General features: G+C 34.2%; 1 protein-coding gene and 1 long non-coding RNA gene across 3 annotated transcripts; one reads left to right on the top strand and one right to left on the bottom strand.

Annotated features, from left to right (window-relative positions):
* The first annotated feature begins 16 nt into the window (after positions 1-16).
* On the top strand, positions 17-5134 carry LOC110805963 (probable flavin-containing monooxygenase 1). Its single transcript, XM_022011595.2, has 5 exons — positions 17-1705; positions 2435-2672; positions 2773-2936; positions 3559-3917; positions 4677-5134. The coding sequence occupies exons 1-5, from the start codon at positions 1268-1270 to the stop codon at positions 4993-4995; spliced, it is 1518 nt and encodes a 505-aa protein (XP_021867287.2). The 5' UTR covers positions 17-1267; the 3' UTR covers positions 4996-5134.
* A 1504-nt stretch (positions 5135-6638) lies between these two features.
* On the bottom strand, positions 6639-10533 carry LOC110805948 (uncharacterized). 2 transcript variants are annotated; one of them, XR_002538169.2, is made up of 6 exons: positions 10177-10533; positions 9968-10078; positions 9728-9802; positions 9571-9607; positions 7007-7153; positions 6639-6868 (listed from the first exon to the last, which is right to left on the bottom strand). It is a non-coding gene; the product is annotated as an uncharacterized lncRNA (long non-coding RNA). The 2 variants fall into 2 exon arrangements; XR_008932473.1 differs by having other exon boundaries at positions 6639-7153; positions 10177-10531.
* Positions 10534-21333: the final 10800 nt, after the last annotated feature.

The following is a 21333-nucleotide window of genomic DNA, read 5'->3' as shown; positions in this document are numbered from 1 at the left end:
ACGATAATTCTACATTATAAATATATATTTTTAAAAAAGTTACTCCGTATATGAAATGAATCAGCGCAGTACCAAATAAGAACACGAAACGTTTGCCAACTTTAGTCAACGACAATGTACCATCAAATTTAACAATTAGTTAGTGTAACATGTGTAAGAGGCCGGCCGGGAGCTTCTTTTAAGAACCTTTGGTTAACTAACTTAAATCATGTATGATGTTTAATCAATAAAAAAAATTCAATTCATTAAAAATCAGGCGTATAGAAACGTCTTAGACTCTTAGTCAAGATATATCAATAAGAAAATATCCCACAAAAAAAATTCCCGAAATTATCAATCCGCTGGATGCCAGATCAACACCAAGTCAATTAGTTTGAAATCCAAATCAACATTGTTCTTTATAATACTTCCTACGTTGCATTTAGATTATTTAAGTATTTTGCGGTAAATTAAACTAAGTTTGTGCTGTATTTGATACGCATCTTACAGACCTTTTATAAATGCATCAGTTTGGCCAGGTGTAATTTACATCTATCTACTACTCCGTACTATATGGGGCACTTTTCATACAAGTAATGTCAAGCACTACGTATGTTGGTATATTTACGTGATTGCGTGGTGTGTATTTCACATTTCAATAAATATGTATCGATATTGAATAATATGTTAAAAAAACATAAAATAAAAATTATTTTAAGTATGTCATGTGCCGAATTCTCAAGGATTAACCTATTATATACCTCCTCTATTCCAAATTAGTTGTTACACTTACCTTTGCACAAAATTTTAGCTGATAAGTGGTTGTTTGGTTATCAATTGTTATTTTATTGAAAAAGTACATGTGATAGGAGTAGTGGGGTATTTTTTTTTTATTAAATGAGAGAGGGAGTGGGTAGAAAAAACAATTAGGGGAAGAAAGAGACAATATAATAATTGTGGGGTCATTCCTTATTTAAAGTGTACTCCAACAACTAATGTGGGACGTACGAAAAAGAAAAATGTAACAACTAATCTGGGACGGAGGAAGTATAAACAGTCCGACGACAAACAACTAGTATATGGAGTATATATATTAATTACGGAGTAATATATATTGGTTGTATAGATTGGTGTCTGTGATTCTTTAGGTAACGTTGGATGAGATAAATTGTTTTTGGATTCATGATTTGTTTCCTGCCGTGGTGCCGCAACATTTGAGAACCCCTAGCTATATAAATAAGGAGTACTGAATTTGGAAGCTTGAGAATTGAATTAGATAACACAAAAAATGGAAAGGAAAGTGGGCATAATTGGAGCAGGCATTAGTGGATTGTTAGCATGCAAATATGCCCTTGCTAAGGGTTACCACCCCTTAGTGTTTGAGTCACGAAACACCATTGGTGGTGTTTGGACCAAAACTTTAGAGACTACAAAGCTCCAAACTCCTAAATCATTTTTCCAGTTTTCTGATTTTCCTTGGCCTTCTTCTGTCAACACACTTTACCCTTCCCAAATACAAGTATTTGATTACGTTCAATCTTATGCTAAACATTTTGATTTGCTTAATCACATTAGATTTAATACCAAGGTGTTGAATATTAAGTATGATAAAGGTCCATCTAATCATGATCATGAAGAGAACCAATCGTGGGGTGGTGATGACCCTTTTGGTAATAAGGGCAAATGGATTGTTACCTCGCAAGATCTTCTCACCCAAACGGTTGAGGTAATATTTCTTCGCAAATTCATAATTTAATTACATCCAATGTGCGTTTAATAATATTGTAAGGCGGCGGATGTAAAGTTATACCAAAATGCTTAAAAGTACTCCCTCCGTCCCTTAATACTCGCACCGATTTGACCGGTGCGGAGTTTAACACATTTGAATTGACTTATTAATTTAATGATGTTAGTTGATAATGGGGTATTTTTTGTAATATTGTTAGTGGGAAATGTGTAAGAGGCGGGGACTGGTGAGTGGAGGATGTGAATTTTTAAATAATTTTTTGTAAAGAATAGGGGTGTAGGTGGGGCAGTATGTAAGTGTAAGAAATAATATAATATTGATAAAAATTTCCATTTATAGAAGCGATGCAAATATTAAGGGACGGCCCGAAAAGGAAAGCGATGCGAGTATTAAGGGACAGAGGGAGTAATCCGATACAATGTAAAAGTTATTTATTTTCTAGTATAACAGAATTATTTTAATAAAAATCTTCAAAATCATGCATAATGTATAAAGCTAAACATATACTACGTTGGTAATATAAGCCTTTAAAGTTAATCCATGGAAAAATATTTTCATAATATAATAAGTTACCAAAAGTTACCCTAATGTAAAATAAACTTATTGTATACCAGATATGCACAAGACCATTGAATTTTTAATTTTATTTAGCGATTGTTATAAAGATGGATACATAAACATTAAATGTATTAAAATGGGACGTTACAGGTGTTGCAAGTAGATTTTGTAATATTGTGTCTAGGACGATTCAGTGACGTGCCAAATATACCAGAGTTCCCCATAGACCAAGGGCCAGAGATATTTGAAGGGAAGGTCATGCATTCAATGGAATATTCTGATTTGGACAATGAAAAGGCTAGAGATTTGGTTAAAGGGAAGCGAGTTACAGTCGTTGGCTACAGAAAATCTGCACTTGACATTGCTATGGAGTGCTCAACTGCTAATGGTAAGAGCTACTTACATAGCATACGTGCATATAACTTTCAGAAAGAGGTAGTAAATATGATGTGAAGATTAATTCAGTTGTATATATGTTGATTTGGCAGGAGTGAAAAATCCATGCACAATTATATGTAGAACTCCACATTGGAATATATCTCAGTCCATTCCTTGGGCCAACATCTACTTAAACCGCTTTTCAGAACTCTTGATTCATAAACCTGGTGAAGCCCCTCTGCTTAACTTCCTTGCCTCACTATTGTCACCTTTGGTAATATTTCCTCTTGTTTTTTTTTCCTCTGAATTTGAGTTATCAACTTATATGTTTATATTGCTGGTGATTGAGCTTTTAAATCATTTTTTTATAGAAAAGATCAGTTTAATCAATCAACCCCTATAAATATAAAATGTACTTTGTATGTGTTAATCAAAGCACAAAAGTACCTAAATTACCCTTTTTTTTTTTTAATTTTATTTTATTTTATTTTATTATTATCTCTAGCGGCTATTCTATAAGAGAAAATTTGTCCTCTTTGACATTTTGGTATCCCCTGTGAAGTACCCATTATACTCTTATAGTCTTAATACCGTGCTAAATTTGTTTGAAGTGGAAAAACAAAATAATTCATCCATATTTAGAAAATATAATTTGAAACAAAAACTATAGAATATTTCCATTATCTATGCAACTATATGCTCCATATACCTTTGCTTTATAAAATTGCAACATTTCAAATAAAATGTCCTAAATTCTAACTTTGAATCTCAACTATTAGAAAGGGTATTAACTTGATAACAGTAGGGTATGTTCTTAATTGTGAGAGATTAGAATGAATAATGTTGATGGAATGAGTAATAATGATTTATTTGGATGTGCACAAATGAACTAACAGAGATGGGGAATTGGCAAATTTGTGGAGAGTGATATTAAGAAAAAGCATTCTCTCAAAAAAATCGGCATGGTACCTGAACATAGTTTTTTACAAGCGATGAACTCATGTTCAGTGGTAACAGCACCAGTGGGGTTTTATGACAACGTTGAGAAAGGAAGTATCATGCTCAAAAGATCTCAAACCTTCAGCTTTCACAAAGAAGGTGTTTTACTTCGTGATAGTATTGGACCTATTAAGAGCGACTTGGTTATTTACGCTACTGGATTTGAAGGTGATAAAAAGCTCAGAGATATCTTTCTGTCTTCCGAATTTCAGAAATACCTTACCGGCTCCTTTAATGACACGGCTCCTTTATTTCGGTTAGTACGTATCTCAATATAGCAGTGTTTAGTCGAGGAAGTATTTTCGGATATCAGATACGAAGTATGTGCTTGCAAATGCATATCATAGCAAAAGACAAACACAAATTCTTATTTACAATGGGTGTACAATAAAATATTGTACCCATTGTACACCAAAGTAAAAGTTAACTCAAAATGCTTAAAAGTTAAGCTTATATATGTAAAAGTTATGTATTTTTTAGTGATAAATTTTTTAATTTTAGTAAAACTTATTTCTTTAAAATGACAAATAATGTATAAAATTAATCATTTAACCCTTTAAAATGTTTATCTATCAACTTTTTTATTACAAATATAAAAGTTAATCAAAACTAGGTTAAAGTTACAAAAAATTGGATTAAAGTTATCTTGGTGTACAATAAATTTATTGTACACCTAGTACGCACAAGACCTTTTGAAAGACAAAATAGGAAAAAGAACAAAAAAGAAATTAAATGGTACTTTTTTAAACAAAAATGGTAGTTTTTATTACATAATGGTACTTTTTATTATGGAATGGTACTTTTTTTTTACATGAATGGTATTTCCTTTTTTTGTCTTTTAGCTATTTGTCTTTTAGCTGATATGTGTGTTGACACTCATATCTGATATGCGAAAAAACAACCTCGTGTTTAGTCTGGATGATAACCCGAGTTGTTATATTGAACATCATATATATTATACTCTAGTATTTATTGATGCATGGATATATTAACTAGTACATTATATTTCTTGTAGGGAATGCATCCATCCACGAATTCCTCAACTAGCAGTCATTGGATTTTCGGAGGCCTTTTCAAACTTGTTCACCTCAGAAATAAGGTGTCGTTGGTTATTTGAACTATTAGACGGGAAATTCAAATTGCCAAATATTCAAGAAATGGAGAAAGATATGTCAGTATGGAACAACTCCATGTACTACAGAAGGCCATGCATAGGAGCAATGCATATTTGGTACAATGATCAGCTTTGCAAGGACATGGGCTTAAACCCAAAGAGAAAGAATGGAATTTGGGCCGAGTATTTTGAACCTTATGGCCCAATGGACTATGCTTAACGTTAACCAACTTTTCTGTGTGTGCCACACTGCATGCACTGATGCACCTGTCGGCTCTGTTGAACATTATGTTATGTTTATTATTATTGTTTTTTTTCATGAAACGTTGCTGCGGTTTCGCGGAACGCACCAAATTAAGCTTGCGCGTTTTAAAAAATATAATATACCCTTATTTAAACTTATTTGCCCCAAATGCCCCTAGATTTAACGGAAGTCTAACTCCATTGACGTTAACTCATAACTAATCTAACTAATCCTAACTAGTATTTGCCCGTGCTATAATTGCACGGGTACCTATAGAAAAATACGAAGTATTAAAATAAAAATCTTAAATTACTATGTTAATTACAATGTTTATTATTTGGCAGTATCAAAACGTTTCTAAATATTGTATGTCCCTTATGCAAAAAATAAAACCAGAAGAAAGAAACTAAAAAAGTATCCAAAATTAAGCTATAAATTCACGAGAGTTTAAAAAAGTGTGAACATATTATCTACCTTCTCTAGCCCAAATAATCCTAATCCGCATCATATTGATTTATACTGTCAAGTATTTTTGTAGTCCTTCTATGTAGGATTATGGGGCTTATTATAGAAGATTCAGAACCGTCTATCACATACATGCGATTTTATACTTCATTATCAATGTCATAAATGTATAATTACGAAATTTTAGCAAGTTCCTTGACTCTGGGATTAAAAACCCAATTTTTTTATGATTACTAATTGTTAAAATTATCAATGTCATATCTTAGAAAGAGATTGAAAGCTTCATCATTTCTCCTCTTTCTAAGATATCTCTTTCAATCTTCAACAATCTATACACAACTAATCGTCCTTACGCCAAAAAATTAATAGGTTCGCTGACTTGTGTAATTGCATATTTTTTTATACTTGGTAAACTAAGAGTATTCCCTTCAAAAAAAAAATATCTAAGGGTATATTTCAATTCTTCTTAGATGGCTGGAAAGACGATTTGCTCTAGAAAAGCGTCATTTCTCTAGATTAATAACTTCTCAGATCTAGTTCTTCTTATTCTGTTTTTCTTTAGTTGTAAATTTATTTTTAACTAATCTAATCCTCGGTTGATATATTTTTTCTTCATATTCTTATGTGTTATTTTTTTTTTCCCTTGTTGGAGTTTGCCGAACCAATTAATAAATTAAAATGTAGCGGCAAGTGAAAAATGCAGAGCTATTGATAATATGTACAATTGTGCATGTAGGCTTAGAAGTAGTTTTGTGTAATTTGATTTTCAATGTATAATTCTACCAAAGTTATGATATTTTTATTTTTATTTTCATATTGTGTAACTATGTAGAATTCGATCTTCCATGCCTAAAATATGTTAATTTTTTTTATAGCTAAAATATGTAACACTTTCATTTTGTACCATATATTTGTCATGAATTTGAAAGTGAATAATTGTTCTAAATTATTTACTTATTCTTCCATGTCTATTAATTACCCTTTATTATGGTTATTTTCAATTTAGTTTACCCATTAATTATGCGAGAGATGATTTTGCTAATTTATTAATTATTTTATTTACTAAGTTTCCTTAAATAGAAAAGCATGAGAGGTGAGGATTGGGATATTGGAGCCCTTACATTCCTCACCACTCTACTTTAATAATACTAGTCTTATATGCATGCAATGCGTGCGAGATAATAAAAGAAAAAATTAAAATTGTGTTATTACATTAATCACCACAAATAATAAGTAGCTACAATGAAAGCTACTTGATTAATAATAGGTCTTCTCTGACATTAAGAGATAACCATCAAACATGAAATAAAGAAAATTGGGTCCTTAATAATAGGGCTTCAATTCCTTCATATTCATCAAATCCTTTGTACCTGCAATCATATACCTGCAATCATCCAGACAAATGAAAACATTCTAAATAGAAAACTACCCTATAAAATTTAAGCTCAAATCAAAATATGCAAATTAAGAATTTTGTTTGCTCAAATCAAAATATTGACAAATGAGAATTTTGAGAAATAACCAATTCAGGGTATCTCAAAAATATGCATTGAGTCTGTACATTCCAACATATCTTTCCTTTATAACTCTCTCTTGTGGGAATGTGAAAATGGCTGTGAATAACGGGAAAAAACCCCCAAAAATTAGATATGAAGATCAAAAACCCTGCCTGCAGATTCCACAAAACAACACAACACGGGTTAGTAGTCTTTCAAAATAAAATCCTGTGATGGAGCACAGATCTAGTTAATCATGTGCTAAGAACTACTAACATGAATCAGTTGTCAATTATTTCTCACTAATAATGGAGCAGTTATAGCCTGTGATGCACACTAATCTTACAATGCGAGTTATAGCCTGTGATGCACACTAATCTTACATGGTGCCTGATCCCATTAGTGAGCAGTTAATTATAGCCTATGATGCACACTAATTTTACAATGAGAAATAATGGTCAACTGATTTTTGAAAGATACAACAAGAACTTCTCATTTTTTAGTGCACATTATGTCACTGAAACCCATTTCTCATGGCTCATTCCCTTTCTCTTAAACAATCTTACAACGCAACATTTGGAGTAGGGATGTCAGTGGGGCGGGTTTCACGGGAGCCCCGCCCTGCATCCGCCCCAAGTAGGCGGGGATGGAGGTAGGTTTGGCGGGTGATGGGGCGGGTATGGGTATAAAAATCGTACCCGCCATGGGTGATGGGGCGGGCGTGGATTTTGTGTTGAACCCGCCCCATCCCCGCCCGCCCCGCCCCATCCCCACTTGCCCCGCTTCATACCCGCCATGGGTAATGGGGTGAGTTTGGATTTATTTGCATCTTTAGGTGATAATATAAATTTAGGTGAGATTTTTATGTTTTTGTTTGGATTTTTTTGTTATGATGAGTATTTTTTTCGATTATATAGGTTTCTTTAGTTTTTTTTTTTTTCTATAGTTAATTTTGATTAGTCCGTATATATGAAAAATATTTGCTAAATAAGAAAATTTAGGCGGGTATGAAGCGGGGATAAGACGGGGATAGGTACCCAGTTGGGTGGTGGGGCGGGGATGGATTTTAGCTTACACCCGTTGGGGCGGGGATGGGGATGAATTTTGTACCCGCCATGGGTGATGGGGCGGGGATGAGGATGAAAATTTTAGGTGGGGATGGGGAAGGAAGGACTTACATCCGCATCCGCCCCGCCCCATTGACATCCCTAATTTGGAGCTCTCGTCCAGCTCAAAATCGAGCTAGAAAAAAAAAGAGCTTGGTCTATGCCTAAACTCGATTCGAGAGATACATTTAAATAACTGCCTAATTTTAACTCTTCTCACATCAATAATCAAATCAAACCATTTAAAAAAATAAACTCTATTCAACACAACACCAGCTCGTCAAATTCAGCTTAAAAACCATTTCTATAAATCAATCATCATAAATGAAAATTCAACCTTAATCCACTAACAATAGTAATTCAAATAAATACAAACAAAAAGGTCTATAGTGTTTATTAAGATCCAAATTGGCAATGCCTTCAGCTCCCAAAATACTCAGATTAAGTCAAAACTGTTGATTAATCTATACATAAACATGAAGTTCATAGATAATTAATCTAATCAACAATGAACAACAATATCAAGGTATAAAATAAGGGTAACATAAATGATAATGAACAAAACAAATGAAATCTCACATTAATAAGAATAAAATCAATTTGAATCTTCACAAAAGCAAACAAAAAGCAAAACCCAGATATAAAATAAGGGTAACATAAACAAAAAGGCGTAAGGAATCAAACTAGCAAAAAAATAATCAGATTACAAGACAATGTATTCAACTATTAAATCAGAATTAAATTCAGAAAATAATCCCAAAAAAATCAGAATAATAATCAACCAAATTAACTCATGAATTTAGAAAAATAAAATTAAACGCAAAAATCAAATTCCAGAAACATCTCCATTTTGAAGAAAAATCATCTAATCAAGGTAAATTTATTATTCAATGACACAGTTACACACCTTCCATCTGAAACTAAGTTCAATTTCTAAGATTTAACCAAATCAAACAGAGATTCTTGAATTTCGCTATGTCAATGTTGAAGCTGAGGTTGTCTTCCATATGGAAGCTCTCGATTCTTCTATTAACAATTACAATCTTCATCGCTCTGTCAATGTTGAAGGTGAACATAATAGACATTCTTGAATTTCACTTTTTGCTAATTTTATTGGGGGTTTAACTTTAGAGTCAATTAAAACCTATACTGATTGTTATTGCTTCTTTGATAGGAGCTGCAACTGCTTGTAAATAATTCTTGTATTGTTCATTTATACGGAATAATAGGCACAACTTATTAGGAATCCAAATCAGATTTCTAAAACCTAATCAAAAGTAAAACCTCCTTATAAATACGCTTTCAATTAGTAATAAAAATTGCAAAAACGAAAACAAAATAGCAATTAAAATCTCTGTCCTAAATCAACCAACCAACTGTCCTAAAAAACAACCCAAGTATTGTTCAATTATGGCAATCCGAAATTAATAATCCGAAATAAAAAATGAAGGGAACTAAAACCAAAATTGGATCCAACAACTAACCTTAGACTTAAGGAGATTCTTTGGAAGAACTATGTGCCTGAAAATAATCACAAAACGAAAACAAATTATCAACACCTAATTAAAAATCCTAATAATTATCAAAACAGAAAAAAAAAAAATCCCCAAATATTTTATTATTCAAATTCAAAATCCATACCTGAGTATGGGATCTGACCCATTTTCTTCTTCAATCGCACAAATAAAATTTCTCAAACAAAGCCGAGAGATTCACCTGTTAGGGTTTTGAGCACCAAATCAAACCAAATATCAAAATCAATAATCAATCCGTAAATTATGAAATTCAAGGAAGAATATATGAAATCAAGGTTTAAATTCAGGACCCCATAACTACTATTACCTTTCGAGTTCTGATGTTAGGTTTCAATTCAGGACTCACTCAACGACGATGGCGGCGATGAAACATTATGATGCGATGAAGCATGACGGCGGCGGCGATTACGAAGAGAGGGAGAGCCTAACCACAATCAGATTTCAAAGAAACCACCGCCTACACCGTTACAAATAATCAACATTTAGGGTTTTGGAAATAAAAATAGAGGAAAATGAAGATTAACGACGGAAAAAGAGAAAAAAGCTAGGATTTACCCTCGCGAGTTGATAAAATGACAGAACAATCCTCGCCGCTCTCCTCTGCGCATTAATCTGCGTTCTTGGCCTTGTCGCCGTCGCAAGAAGCGTCTGGCTCCGCGGCTTTGCTAGTGACGGTGCTTCAGCTCCGACAAACAAAGAGGTCCCGTAAAGCGCTCCCTAAGGTGCCTTACTCCGCCGACCAAAACTCCGGTGAACTCTCCGATGATTGTGGTCCAGAATTTAAAGGAAGGGTGAGAGGGAGGGGAGAGATCTGAGGAGCAGAAAATTCAAATAATTAAAATGTGAGAGGAGAGAGAAAGGGAGAGATGAAGAAAGGGTTAATGTGAAAAGGGAGAGAGAGAAGAAAACGGGAGGCAGGAGAACAGGAAGCTGGGGTTGAATGTGACTGTGGGGGTATTATTGTCAATTCCAAGGGCACACGAAAAGCATAATTACAAAATCAACCTCACCTGTTCCTTTATATAATAGAGATTGATTTTTGATAGTCAATAACATCACGTAAACATGAAAGCTCTACGTGATACATAAATTTTTTTCGCAACGCCTTTTAATATATTAGTATAGATTATTAGTCAATCCGCCTCTAAGACTCATAACTCTGCTTTAATAATATAGATTTAACCTACTAAATTACTATAGTACCCTCCCTTAATATCTCTTCTTCCACTCTCTCTTCTCACTCTGCTCAACTCATTTTCACTCATCCCCTCCACACCATGGCAACCTCTTGCTCCTCCAGTGGCCACCACTACAACCGTTCACATTCTCTCTCCTACCTCGCCTGACCCTTTGCCGCCCTAGCCACCGTCTCGCTCACCACCACCCGCGGACCAGAAACTTAGCACTGTTCTCAAATTTCAACAAGGTTAGTGCTTCTTTTCCTAGTTTATTTTGTCAATTAAGTATGAAAATTTCAATATTTATACCAATTTTAAAGATTCTAGTTATACCAGTAGTCAATTTCATCTTCAATTTTGCATTCTTGTTTGATTTTTCAATTCAATTATGAACCGGGATTCATGCATAAATTTACTTGACTGAATTAATCAGTGTTTGATTTAGCACAAGGGTTTACTTAGGTATGGCTGAAATCGAAAAACTGGAGGCTTAAAACCCATAAATTGATTCAATAAGGCTGCAAAGAAAGCAGTGAAAGATAAGGAGAGAGAAAGGAACAAAAGAGAGAAAAGGAGCCGCCGCCGCCGCATTACCATTCGTCGCCGTCTTAAACTTTTTCTTCTTCATCAAACTTCAATTCACTCGAAAATTTGGGTTCGAATATTTCTGGGTTTGAGTTACCAATCGATGTTTGATGAAGATAGTTTGAAGAAGGAAAAATTGTGGTTGGGTTCACCATTTTGATACCCAGAAAAAGGAGACGTGAGATTCAGAGGTGAGCGGAGAGAGGGGATTTAGAGTTAGGGCGTGTTCGGCGGTAGCGTTTGAGGTAGCGGGTAGCGTTTTGACCTAGTCAAGACGCTACTTGTAAAATTTGTAAGTGTTTGGTAAAGTAGCGATTTAGGTAGCGGTTAGCGGTTGAGGTAGCGGTTGGGTAGCTTTTGTCACACGTTAAAATTAGTAGCGTTTAAGGTAGCGGGTAGCGTTTGACAAATTTATAATAAAGTTTGAAATAATATTCTTGCTTTTATTTTTATTTTTATAATATCAACCGCTACTTTTACCGAACACTCATATTAGTTACCGCTACTTTGACTGCTAACCGTTACCCGCTACTATTCACCGCTACTCGCTACTCAACCGCTAACCGCTACCCGCTACTCAACCGCTAACCGCTACCCGCTACCGCTAATTTTGCCGAACATGGCCTTAATTAGGATTTATTAGGTGTTACATTATAGGATTAATTAGGCTAATAAGTAGTTAATTAGGATTAGTTAGATTAATTAGAGTTAATATTAACGGAGTTATACTTCCGTTAAGTCTAGGGGCATTTGGTGCAAATAGGTTTAAATATCGGTATATTATGTTTTTCGAAACGCGCAGGTGTATTTGGTGCATTCCACGAAACCTCAAAGACATTTCATGCAAAAAGCGTTATATTATTTCTTAATAAATACAGGTACTTCACACTTGTATATTTTAATTTCTTGTTAGGCAATTGCTAGGAATGATGTATCTACAAAATCGACATGAGAATCCTCATATAGTCAAATATACATGATACATTTGTTTTATAATCTTAAAATCTCTCTTTGCCAGAATGCTACTTACGTGTGTAGTTCATAACGTATAGTTAGAGATGTGGTAATCTGATGGGGATCTAAATTATAAAAATGAATCAAGCAATCAAAAGTCAATAATACGTTTGCAATAATAGTAATACTGAAAATGATGATTTGATGAAGCTAAAACACGAGGGAATGTTGAAGGGTCAACTATCAACAGACAGAGATAGGCTGTGGCTTAGCTAGGAAATGTATTTTTTTATATTTTTTTTATTTTTTTTAGGAAATTGTTTGGCCGATATAAGGAAATGTATATTTATTATTCAACAATTAGATTTGGCAACCGATTTCGTTTTGGTAAAAAATTCCTACGGTCTTAAGGTAATTTTCATTCGGGTTAGAATGAGAAATTGTTCTATTTATTGAATGACGTTGGTAGTTGGTTAACTTATCCTAATAAAGCCGTGTATGTTCTGTTTGATTAATTTCTGATAAAATAAATTAATACAAATTTATCAGCACGTCTCATGTGTAACCAGCCACACCATCAACTTGATGGTGTGATGCGCGCGCAACTCCCTCCCGCGTGGCTATTACGGAGAATGTTATTAACTGATGTTATTTGACTTTCTATGTTGGTGTTACTTATACATTTTATTTGCTATTACTTTCCTTGTGTTACTGCAGTTTAATGTTAGAGGTTTCTTATATAGACTGGTGTTACTTTATTTTTTATGTTTGTGTTAATTTTAGATTCTATTAACCAACGCATTGGGTTTTAAACGCGCTGAACTTATTTATAAGTGTGAATACGCCATACCATTAATTTATAAGACGCGAGGTAAATTTAGTCAAAAAAAGTTGAATATTTAAACTAGAGCCTAAGTGGAATCATTAGTTTAGTCAAACATAGTATGATAGTAGTACAAAGTAATAACGAAAATGCCAGTTTCCCAAGTTTTTACCACAAATCTCAAAAACAGTCCCTAACAATTCTAAAACACTTGTTACAAAAAGTTAAAAATAAATAAAAACTTTTTGTAAAAAGAAACTTGTCATGCTAATATAGAGACGATCGACATGCGATCGTGTAATATTAATTGAAGCACGAGAGAGTGCGGAAGACTATTATATTTGTATGGATATGGGGATCAATGATAATGATTATTTTCTCAATCATAACAAATCAAAAAATTTAACTAATGTTGTGAGTAAAGAGGGGAGATAAAAAAAATGTTAGTTGTGTGTATTATTTTATAAAGTACCGGTCGGGTATATATAGGATACAATAGTTAGGGTTTTGCTTGGAGAATAAGAACCCTAGATATTTAGGAGATATTGACGGGGTATAATGAGTATCCATATTATATTTCATAACACTCCCCATTGGATGCCCAGAATAGAAAAATAAATTTTCTCTCTTAAAATAAAATACTTCCTAATGCACGTATGGCGATCCTTTATTAAAAACGTTACCAAGAAAACCCAATGGGAAAAACCAAAGGTAAGGGGAAAATAGTGTAGCGCGCATCTGCTCCCCCTCGTGATTACATAACTTGAGATATTTGGAGACGAAGCAATCCAATATGGTAAACTAATTTCTTGAAAGTGGCAGTTGAAAGCGCCTTGGTAAATAGAGCTGCCAGTTTTCACTTAAACGAATCTGTAGAACATGTACATCACCATTCTTCTGCAGTTCATTGGAGAAAAATAATTTTGGTAAAATGTGCTTTGTTCTATCACATTTGATGTATTATTCCTTGAGCTGTGCAATGCATGTTGCATTATCCTCATACATAATTGTTGGGACTTCTTTCCCTGTGGATAAGCCACAATCTTCTCGTATATGGTGAATTGCATATCTTAACCATACACATTCACGACTAGCTTCGTGGATGGCTAAAATTTCTGCATGGTTAGAAAAAGTAGATGCAATAGTTTGCTTCATGAAATGCCACGAAATAGCAGTACCACCACATGTGAACATATATACGTATGTGATCGAGCATTATGGGGATCAGACAAATAACTCGCATCTACAAAACCAATTAAGTCTTCTTTGGGCTGGTTAGAAAAGAATAAACTCATATATTTCGTTCCCAAATTGGAGGTAACGAAGTACATGTTTTATCCCATTCAAATGCTTTCGAGTTGGACATGAGCTATACCTTGCTAACAGATTCACAAAAAATGATATGTCAGGTCTCGTATGACTAGCAAGGTACATCAATCCCCTATTTCACTTAAGTATGGTACTTCATGACCAAGGATTTCTTCATCGTTTTCCCGAGGGAGAAATGGGTCTTTATCTACATCAAGTAATCATACAACCATTGGACGACTCAACGGATGTGCTTGATCTAAAGCGAACCTTTTTAGCACATTTTCTCTGTGTTTTGTTGGATGCATAAGGATTCCATTCTCTAGGGGCTCCATTTGTAGCTCCAAGAAAAATTGAAGAACCTAGCTATGTATTTACTGTTATTGCTTTATTAATTGTTGCACAGATATACCCTCATGGATCAACAAACACAGTTCCCTTTGCTACAATGGGATCAGGTTCCTTTGCTGTGATGTCTGTCTTTTGTTGGAAGTATAGGTAGTGATGCTTCAAAAGAATGAAAATTGTGCTTGTCCCACATTGACAAAAAATAAGAGTTTTACCCACTTTATATATCCTCACTCCACTAATAGGTTTGTTAGAAGACTTGAGAGGAGGCTCTAGGCCAACGCACACGCGCGCGCGCGCGGGCCGGGCCGGGCCGGGCGAGTGGCGCGTGGCGCGTGGCGCGTTCGCGGGTGTGGGTGTGGGTGGGGCCCTTTTTGCCGCCAATCAATCCCGTGTAACGGCTAGTTGTTGTATTTTGGTAACCGAATATTTTCCATAACGGTTACAGATTTTATTCCGAAAATTGAGTCATTGATTGATTCTAATTGATTACCGAATTTATTTCCTTCCCGAAATAATTCTTCAGCCTTCCGTTATTTATTTTGGCTTCCTCCTTCACAAAGAAAACACAGAAATATTTGCTCTCCGAAAATCTTCCTCTCAAACACATACTCTCTGATTCATTTTGGGCAACGTTCAATTTCGTTTTCAATCTATCTTTTTGTACTAAACCAACGAGATAGATGTCGTGTAACCCTGGAGGTTGATTGTCAAGAGGCCGTGTGTACGTAACGGGGCAAATTCAACTTTAGGGCAGTGTTCATACACGCCACGACTTGGTTAAAGATAAGTTTATTCGTTCATTACTAGTCATTGTTCCTACAATCTAAAGTTGAATTTTTTCTTCCGTGTTTTATTTTTACAATGGTTGGTCATATCCCTACTGCTATCCCTTTTACTTCTGCCATGCTTCCCAACCCTTTCATCCCTGATATGTCTAAGTTAGATCCTTTCGATGGGAAGAATTATAAGATGTGGTCTGATAAGATGGAGTTTTTCTTGGGTCAAATTGGGGTAGATTATTGTCTTACTGTTATTGCTGCCCCTGCTAATTCCACTAGGGATTTTGAGAAAGATAACAAAACCTGTCGTGGGATGTTGTTGCACTACATGACTGCTTCTCTTTATATGATTTATAGTAAGTCTAAGAATGCTATGGAAATTTGGGATGCTCTGAAAACTAAGTATGGAACTGATGATTTTGGGACTAAGAAATATGCTTGTAGTCGTTGGTTAAATTTCCGTATGACTGATGATAAGCCTGTCCTTGATCAAGTTCATGAGTATGAACATTTATGTGCTGATATTGTAACAGCCTTGGTTTTACGCAGCTTTTAATCTATTGTTAAGCATAAATTAATTTCTTAACTTGGTATTTAAAAATTACTTTTATAACTAAATTGATATTAGGATCTTGAAATTTTGTTAAACTGGTGAATGAATTTGAGATTTTCATTAGTATATCTAAGCTAGTTTTCGAATTGATTCTCGTGTTTTACCTTGGGATAAATTTTTGAAAATTTATTTGTTTTATGAGTTTATATTTTGTTAAATTTAAATTAATTTATTTAAACTCAATAATTTTAATGGAATTAAGATTTCTATTTTAAATCAAATTAATGATAATATATTTTTCTTATTTTCGTTAATTTAATTAGTTAAGGAATATTTTCCAAATTAATTAATTTGAACTTATTAAAGTTGAATTAAGCTAAATGAATACTCTCTTGCCTAATGTCCCATTTCCTTTATTAGGTGATGAGTCATCAAACAAAAACCAACAATGTTTTCAAAACCATGGGCTTGGAATAGAAAGAAATAGAAATAAAATCCCTAACTCCTTTTCTCTCTCCTCTTACCCGTGCTCATCTCCCCTCACTCACCCTGACTTCCTTCCCCCCCTTCACTCGGCTCTCCTCCTCTCCATCACTCCGCTGCACCAACCACCTCTACCACCGCGCCACTTCTCCCCTAGCTTATGTTCCTCGCCGGTTGCCACCGGTGTTGTTGTAGTTGTTGTTGATTTTTTTCATTACTTCGCTGCTAACTCTCTCTCGTCTCTCCTCCTCCTCTCGACCTTGCGCAATTCCGCCGCCAGTGGTGGCCTTGAATGGTCATCGTCGATATTCCATCACTCAATTGGGTAATCTCTTTAATCTTGTTGTTAATTGATTTGAGTTTTATTGAATTGGGAAAATTCCAAACCCTAACTTAAGATTTTGTTCTCTCTCCTCTGGTTGTGGTGGTGTGCCGCTGCTGCTGCCCTCTCCGATGTTGACTCATCTGCTTTGGTGGTGCTGCGTCGCCCTCTCCGGCGCCGGCCTCTCTTCTCCATCTTCCTTTCAATTTCATGGTGTGGTTGTTGTCGCTGGTCATTGCCTTGTTGTTGTTGCTACTTCGTGCTTCCTTTTTCTCTCAAGGGTACAACTCAAAACCAAACCTTATTCCACCTAATTTTAAGTTTATCATGTTCAACTGTTACAACTATGAGAATATAATTTATTATTGAATTATTATTTTGGTTACATGAAAATGATTTTGAATTTTGAATTAATTGATTTTGATAGTATAAATGAGTAATTCGGATTGATGTTTCTTGAAGCAAAGAAGGGTTCTAATATATAAATATGATTGAGTTTTCTAAATCGATTTTATAAATCAAATAAATATTGTAATTATAGTTTCAATCATAATCCATGTCCAGCAGCCCAAATCGGCTTTTTGAAGTAGAATATGTGTCATGTTAATTTCAAAACTATGATTTCGAAAATCATTCAAGATTCTAAAGAGTTCATCAAGTTCTGGTTGATTCTAGTGAGTAGTTTATTAACTCGGGTATTTCTTGTTGAGGTAAATGATTGGAGAAGGGTTAAAGAGATTTGGATCATGGAGTTAATCGAAGAATGATGATCGAATGAGGCTTGGGATTTATGTGTGGCGGTTCGAGGTACACATCGTCCAACCAACTTCAATGTTTGAAAATATATCCTGTGTTTAAGTATCATGTATATATATATGTATAGATTGAATGTCGTTTTGCGAATTGAATGTTAGTTTGCGAATTAAATTGTGTTTTGCAAAACTGAATTGTATTTACAAATTAATTTGTTCTTTGCAAATTGAAATGTGTTTTGCAAATTGAAATGCGTTTTGGCAAACTGAATTGCGTATTCCGTGTTGAATTATGCTTTACAAATTGAATGGTAATATTTTAGGAATCTTTATACTTTTGAATGAATAGTGGTGTTGATCAGGAATTTGAGTGATGGTTTAAGTTGAAAGGTTGTGTGATTAGATAGTTGAGTTGCTCGAGAGTTCTTGAGGTTGAATTTGGGAATAAGTTAGAATCAAGGTTAGTAATGAGGTATGCAAATGAGTTAAAAGGTCTATGAAAGAGTCAAGAAAATAAGAAGATCATAAATAGAGATGCTGATGGTTAATGTAAGTAGAGGTTGAACTCAAGAGGTCGTGAAGTTGCATCAAGTCTTAATGTGGGTCGTTGTCTATTAACCACAAATTAATAATGAAGAAAATTAAAATGTTGGATTTGGAAGGAAAAATTATTTTGAGTACGAAACTATTTCTAATTCCTTTTTAGAAGGACAAACCTATTTCTTTAGGGCGATATTCTTCAGAAGGCGTTTTATTATTTACTTTATAAAACCACATCTATTTTGAGTTTTCCAAAAGTCAAACTTATTCTGAAAATCGTGAACTGTAAATTAAGAATTCTTTTAATGTAGTAAATGAGAATCTTTAAATTACCTTAAGTGTAACAAAAACTGAGTTTTCAATGATTCTTCAATGATTCGTTTCAAGGGTTTATAATCATTCCTAACAAGTCATATTTACTTTAGAATTTCCTAAAAAGTCACACATTTTTTCCTAAAACTACGAACCATGGAACTTAAACTAGCTTGAACAATATTAAAGTGTTTAATGAACTTAAGAGTTGGAACTATTATACTAAAGTGTTTTCAGCTTTGTTTTAAGTTCTTTAAATACCAATAGTTTTTAAATAAGTAAATCATTATCAAGTTTTTAAAAGAGTTTATTATATAGAATAACAATACACTTTAAAGTAAATAATCAAGTTTTCATACTTTTGTAACCGAATAGTTGAAATCTATCGAGAGGACATTTCAACGAATAATAAAGATTATGTTTGAGTAATTATGTTTTATGTAAATGTTTACAAAATACATTTCAGGCACACTAAGTTATAAAAGAATGAATTCGGATTTGAGGAGGGTATAAGTTGTTGATAACCTTGGGATCGTAAATGAGTGTTACCCACTAGCAGTCAATTATTAATTAATGGGCTAAGAGTATAACTGAGGGTAAAGAGTGATTCTAAGTTAAAAAGGGAATAGTTGTGAAGAGTGTCCAAATTTTAATTATATTATTACAGTTTGATCAAGTATAAGAGAAAGTGTCAGCAATTGTTGAGATTGATATTTAATTGGGTTAAGGATTTATTCTGAAAGAGAAATTGAGTTGAAATATAGTGAGAATGAAGCTACTACATGAGTATGGGAATGCGAATGATATTTTGAGAACGAAAGTGCATAAATTGGTAATAAAATGCTTAAGTAGGGGAAAGTAGCCGTATATGTGTTAGGTTGCATATTGCTCACATGCGTCGGTGATGAAAAACATTTAAAGCGAGTGCTACAATCGTAGACTCATAGTTCGGCGGGATATACCCGTTAAAGCGGCTTGGCCGTAAAGTGAGTGCTACAAAAGTAGACTCGTAGAGGCGGGATAGACCCGTAGTTCGGCGGGATAGACCCGTTAAAGCGGCTTGGCCGTAAAGCGAGTGCTACAAAAGTAGACTCGTAGATGCGGGATAGACCCGTAATTAAGGACATGTCCTAGTTAAGTCTTGCAAGCGTATGCTTATTAGGAGGGTGACGACCCCCACCAAATAGAGACAGTTGGTTGAATAACCCCTCTCTATTCGTGTTCACTTTCCCCAACAGTAAGCTAATATGTCGCGACTGTGTAAGCTATTATGTTGAATTAAGTTATCTATTCTTGCATTGAATGATGAAATCATGCCGAATATGTATTGTGAGTTTGATCTGTGTCATGAGAACTTTATGAAGAGAATTATATGTCTTTGGCAATATTGTGCGAATGAGTTTCCATTGAGTTGTAAATGGATATATATTTTGAGCTTCACCTTGTGGCATAAATGATGGCTTGGGGAAGTTTACTTTTAGAGAAATACTTGGTACATGCATGGTTATGAGTAATTGTCGAGTAAGGTTATGGTTGGAAATGATTAACGGTATGGTGGGAATAACTAGATGAATCTTAAATTGCAAGCTTTATTATTGAAGTAATTGTGAATTTAGAAATTCTGTGCGATGATAAGTAAGGTGTGGAGCTATTGCGAATAAAACTTTATTATATTGTTTTCCAAATGTTTCCTGAATAATCAGGATTTGATGAAATAGACTTCAACGAAATTATAATGTTTTATTAAGTAATGTTTTCAAGTGTGCTTATAAGAAAAATTGATTTTCAAAACGAAACATAAAAACGAAAACTAAAACTATTTTGAGCCACCTATCAAAGGTATTTTAGGTTGGATGTGTGTACTCAGATTTTCGCTGATTTGTTCAATGAACCTGTCCTGGTGGGGGCAGAGTTGTATTTTGCAGGACTATGAAGATCATGAATAAGTTATCGGCTAGAAGATGCTTAATGGTTATTTCAAGGTGCAACTGAATCCAGATAATGTTTTAAGAAGATGATTTTAGTTATCAAAGTTGTAACCGAAGCTTTCTCAACTTATTAATAAGTTGGTTGTAATATATTGTACCTAGGTAATCTTTTTGGGTCATTGTTGTTGATTAAACTTGTAATTGATCCTTTAAAGTTGTTGGAGGAGTTCAGATTGTATAGCGAGGTTAATTGTAGTTTATTATTTATGGATTTCATATCCGTGTTAGAGTTGTAGTTAAGTCAAGTTGTTTGGTTCAAGTTTAAGTGAGATTAGAAGTATCTCATTAAGTGTGGGCGGTCACAGTGACACCCTGATGTTGTTTTGGGAAATGTTATATGTTGGAATGTTGTAATTGAAGCAGGTGAAGAAAATTTGACGTAATTTCCTAAGCAATGTTTTAAGTTGTCCATATTTAAGGGAAGTGCTGCCGAATTTATTTTTTAATAATTAATTAAGTTTAAGAGTTTTAATTAGTGTCTTTGAGATAGGCTAAGCCCATGATTAAATCTTTGAAGTTGTTTGAAGAGTTAAATTTTGTTTAGCAGGTGTTAATTTGTAACTAGCAAGCAACTCGTTAAGGGTGGGCTGTTACAGATATTGTTGCTGAGGGTATGAAAATCTGTGAGCTTTTCCAAGCCAACTGTCTCCTTGAGAAATTACCCCCTTCTTGGCAAACCTATGTCCATTCCATGAAACACAAACAAAAAGACATTACCCTTCAAGAACTCGTTTCCCACATTAAGATTGAAGAGCAGAACCGTATCCAAACCAAGGGAAAAACT

The sequence above is a fragment of the Spinacia oleracea genome, chromosome 4, assembly GCF_020520425.1.
Source record: "Spinacia oleracea cultivar Varoflay chromosome 4, BTI_SOV_V1, whole genome shotgun sequence".
NCBI lineage: Eukaryota > Viridiplantae > Streptophyta > Magnoliopsida > Caryophyllales > Amaranthaceae > Spinacia > Spinacia oleracea.
The sequence above is the reverse complement of the archived record's forward strand: the minus strand, read 5'-3'. Positions and strand labels throughout refer to the sequence as shown.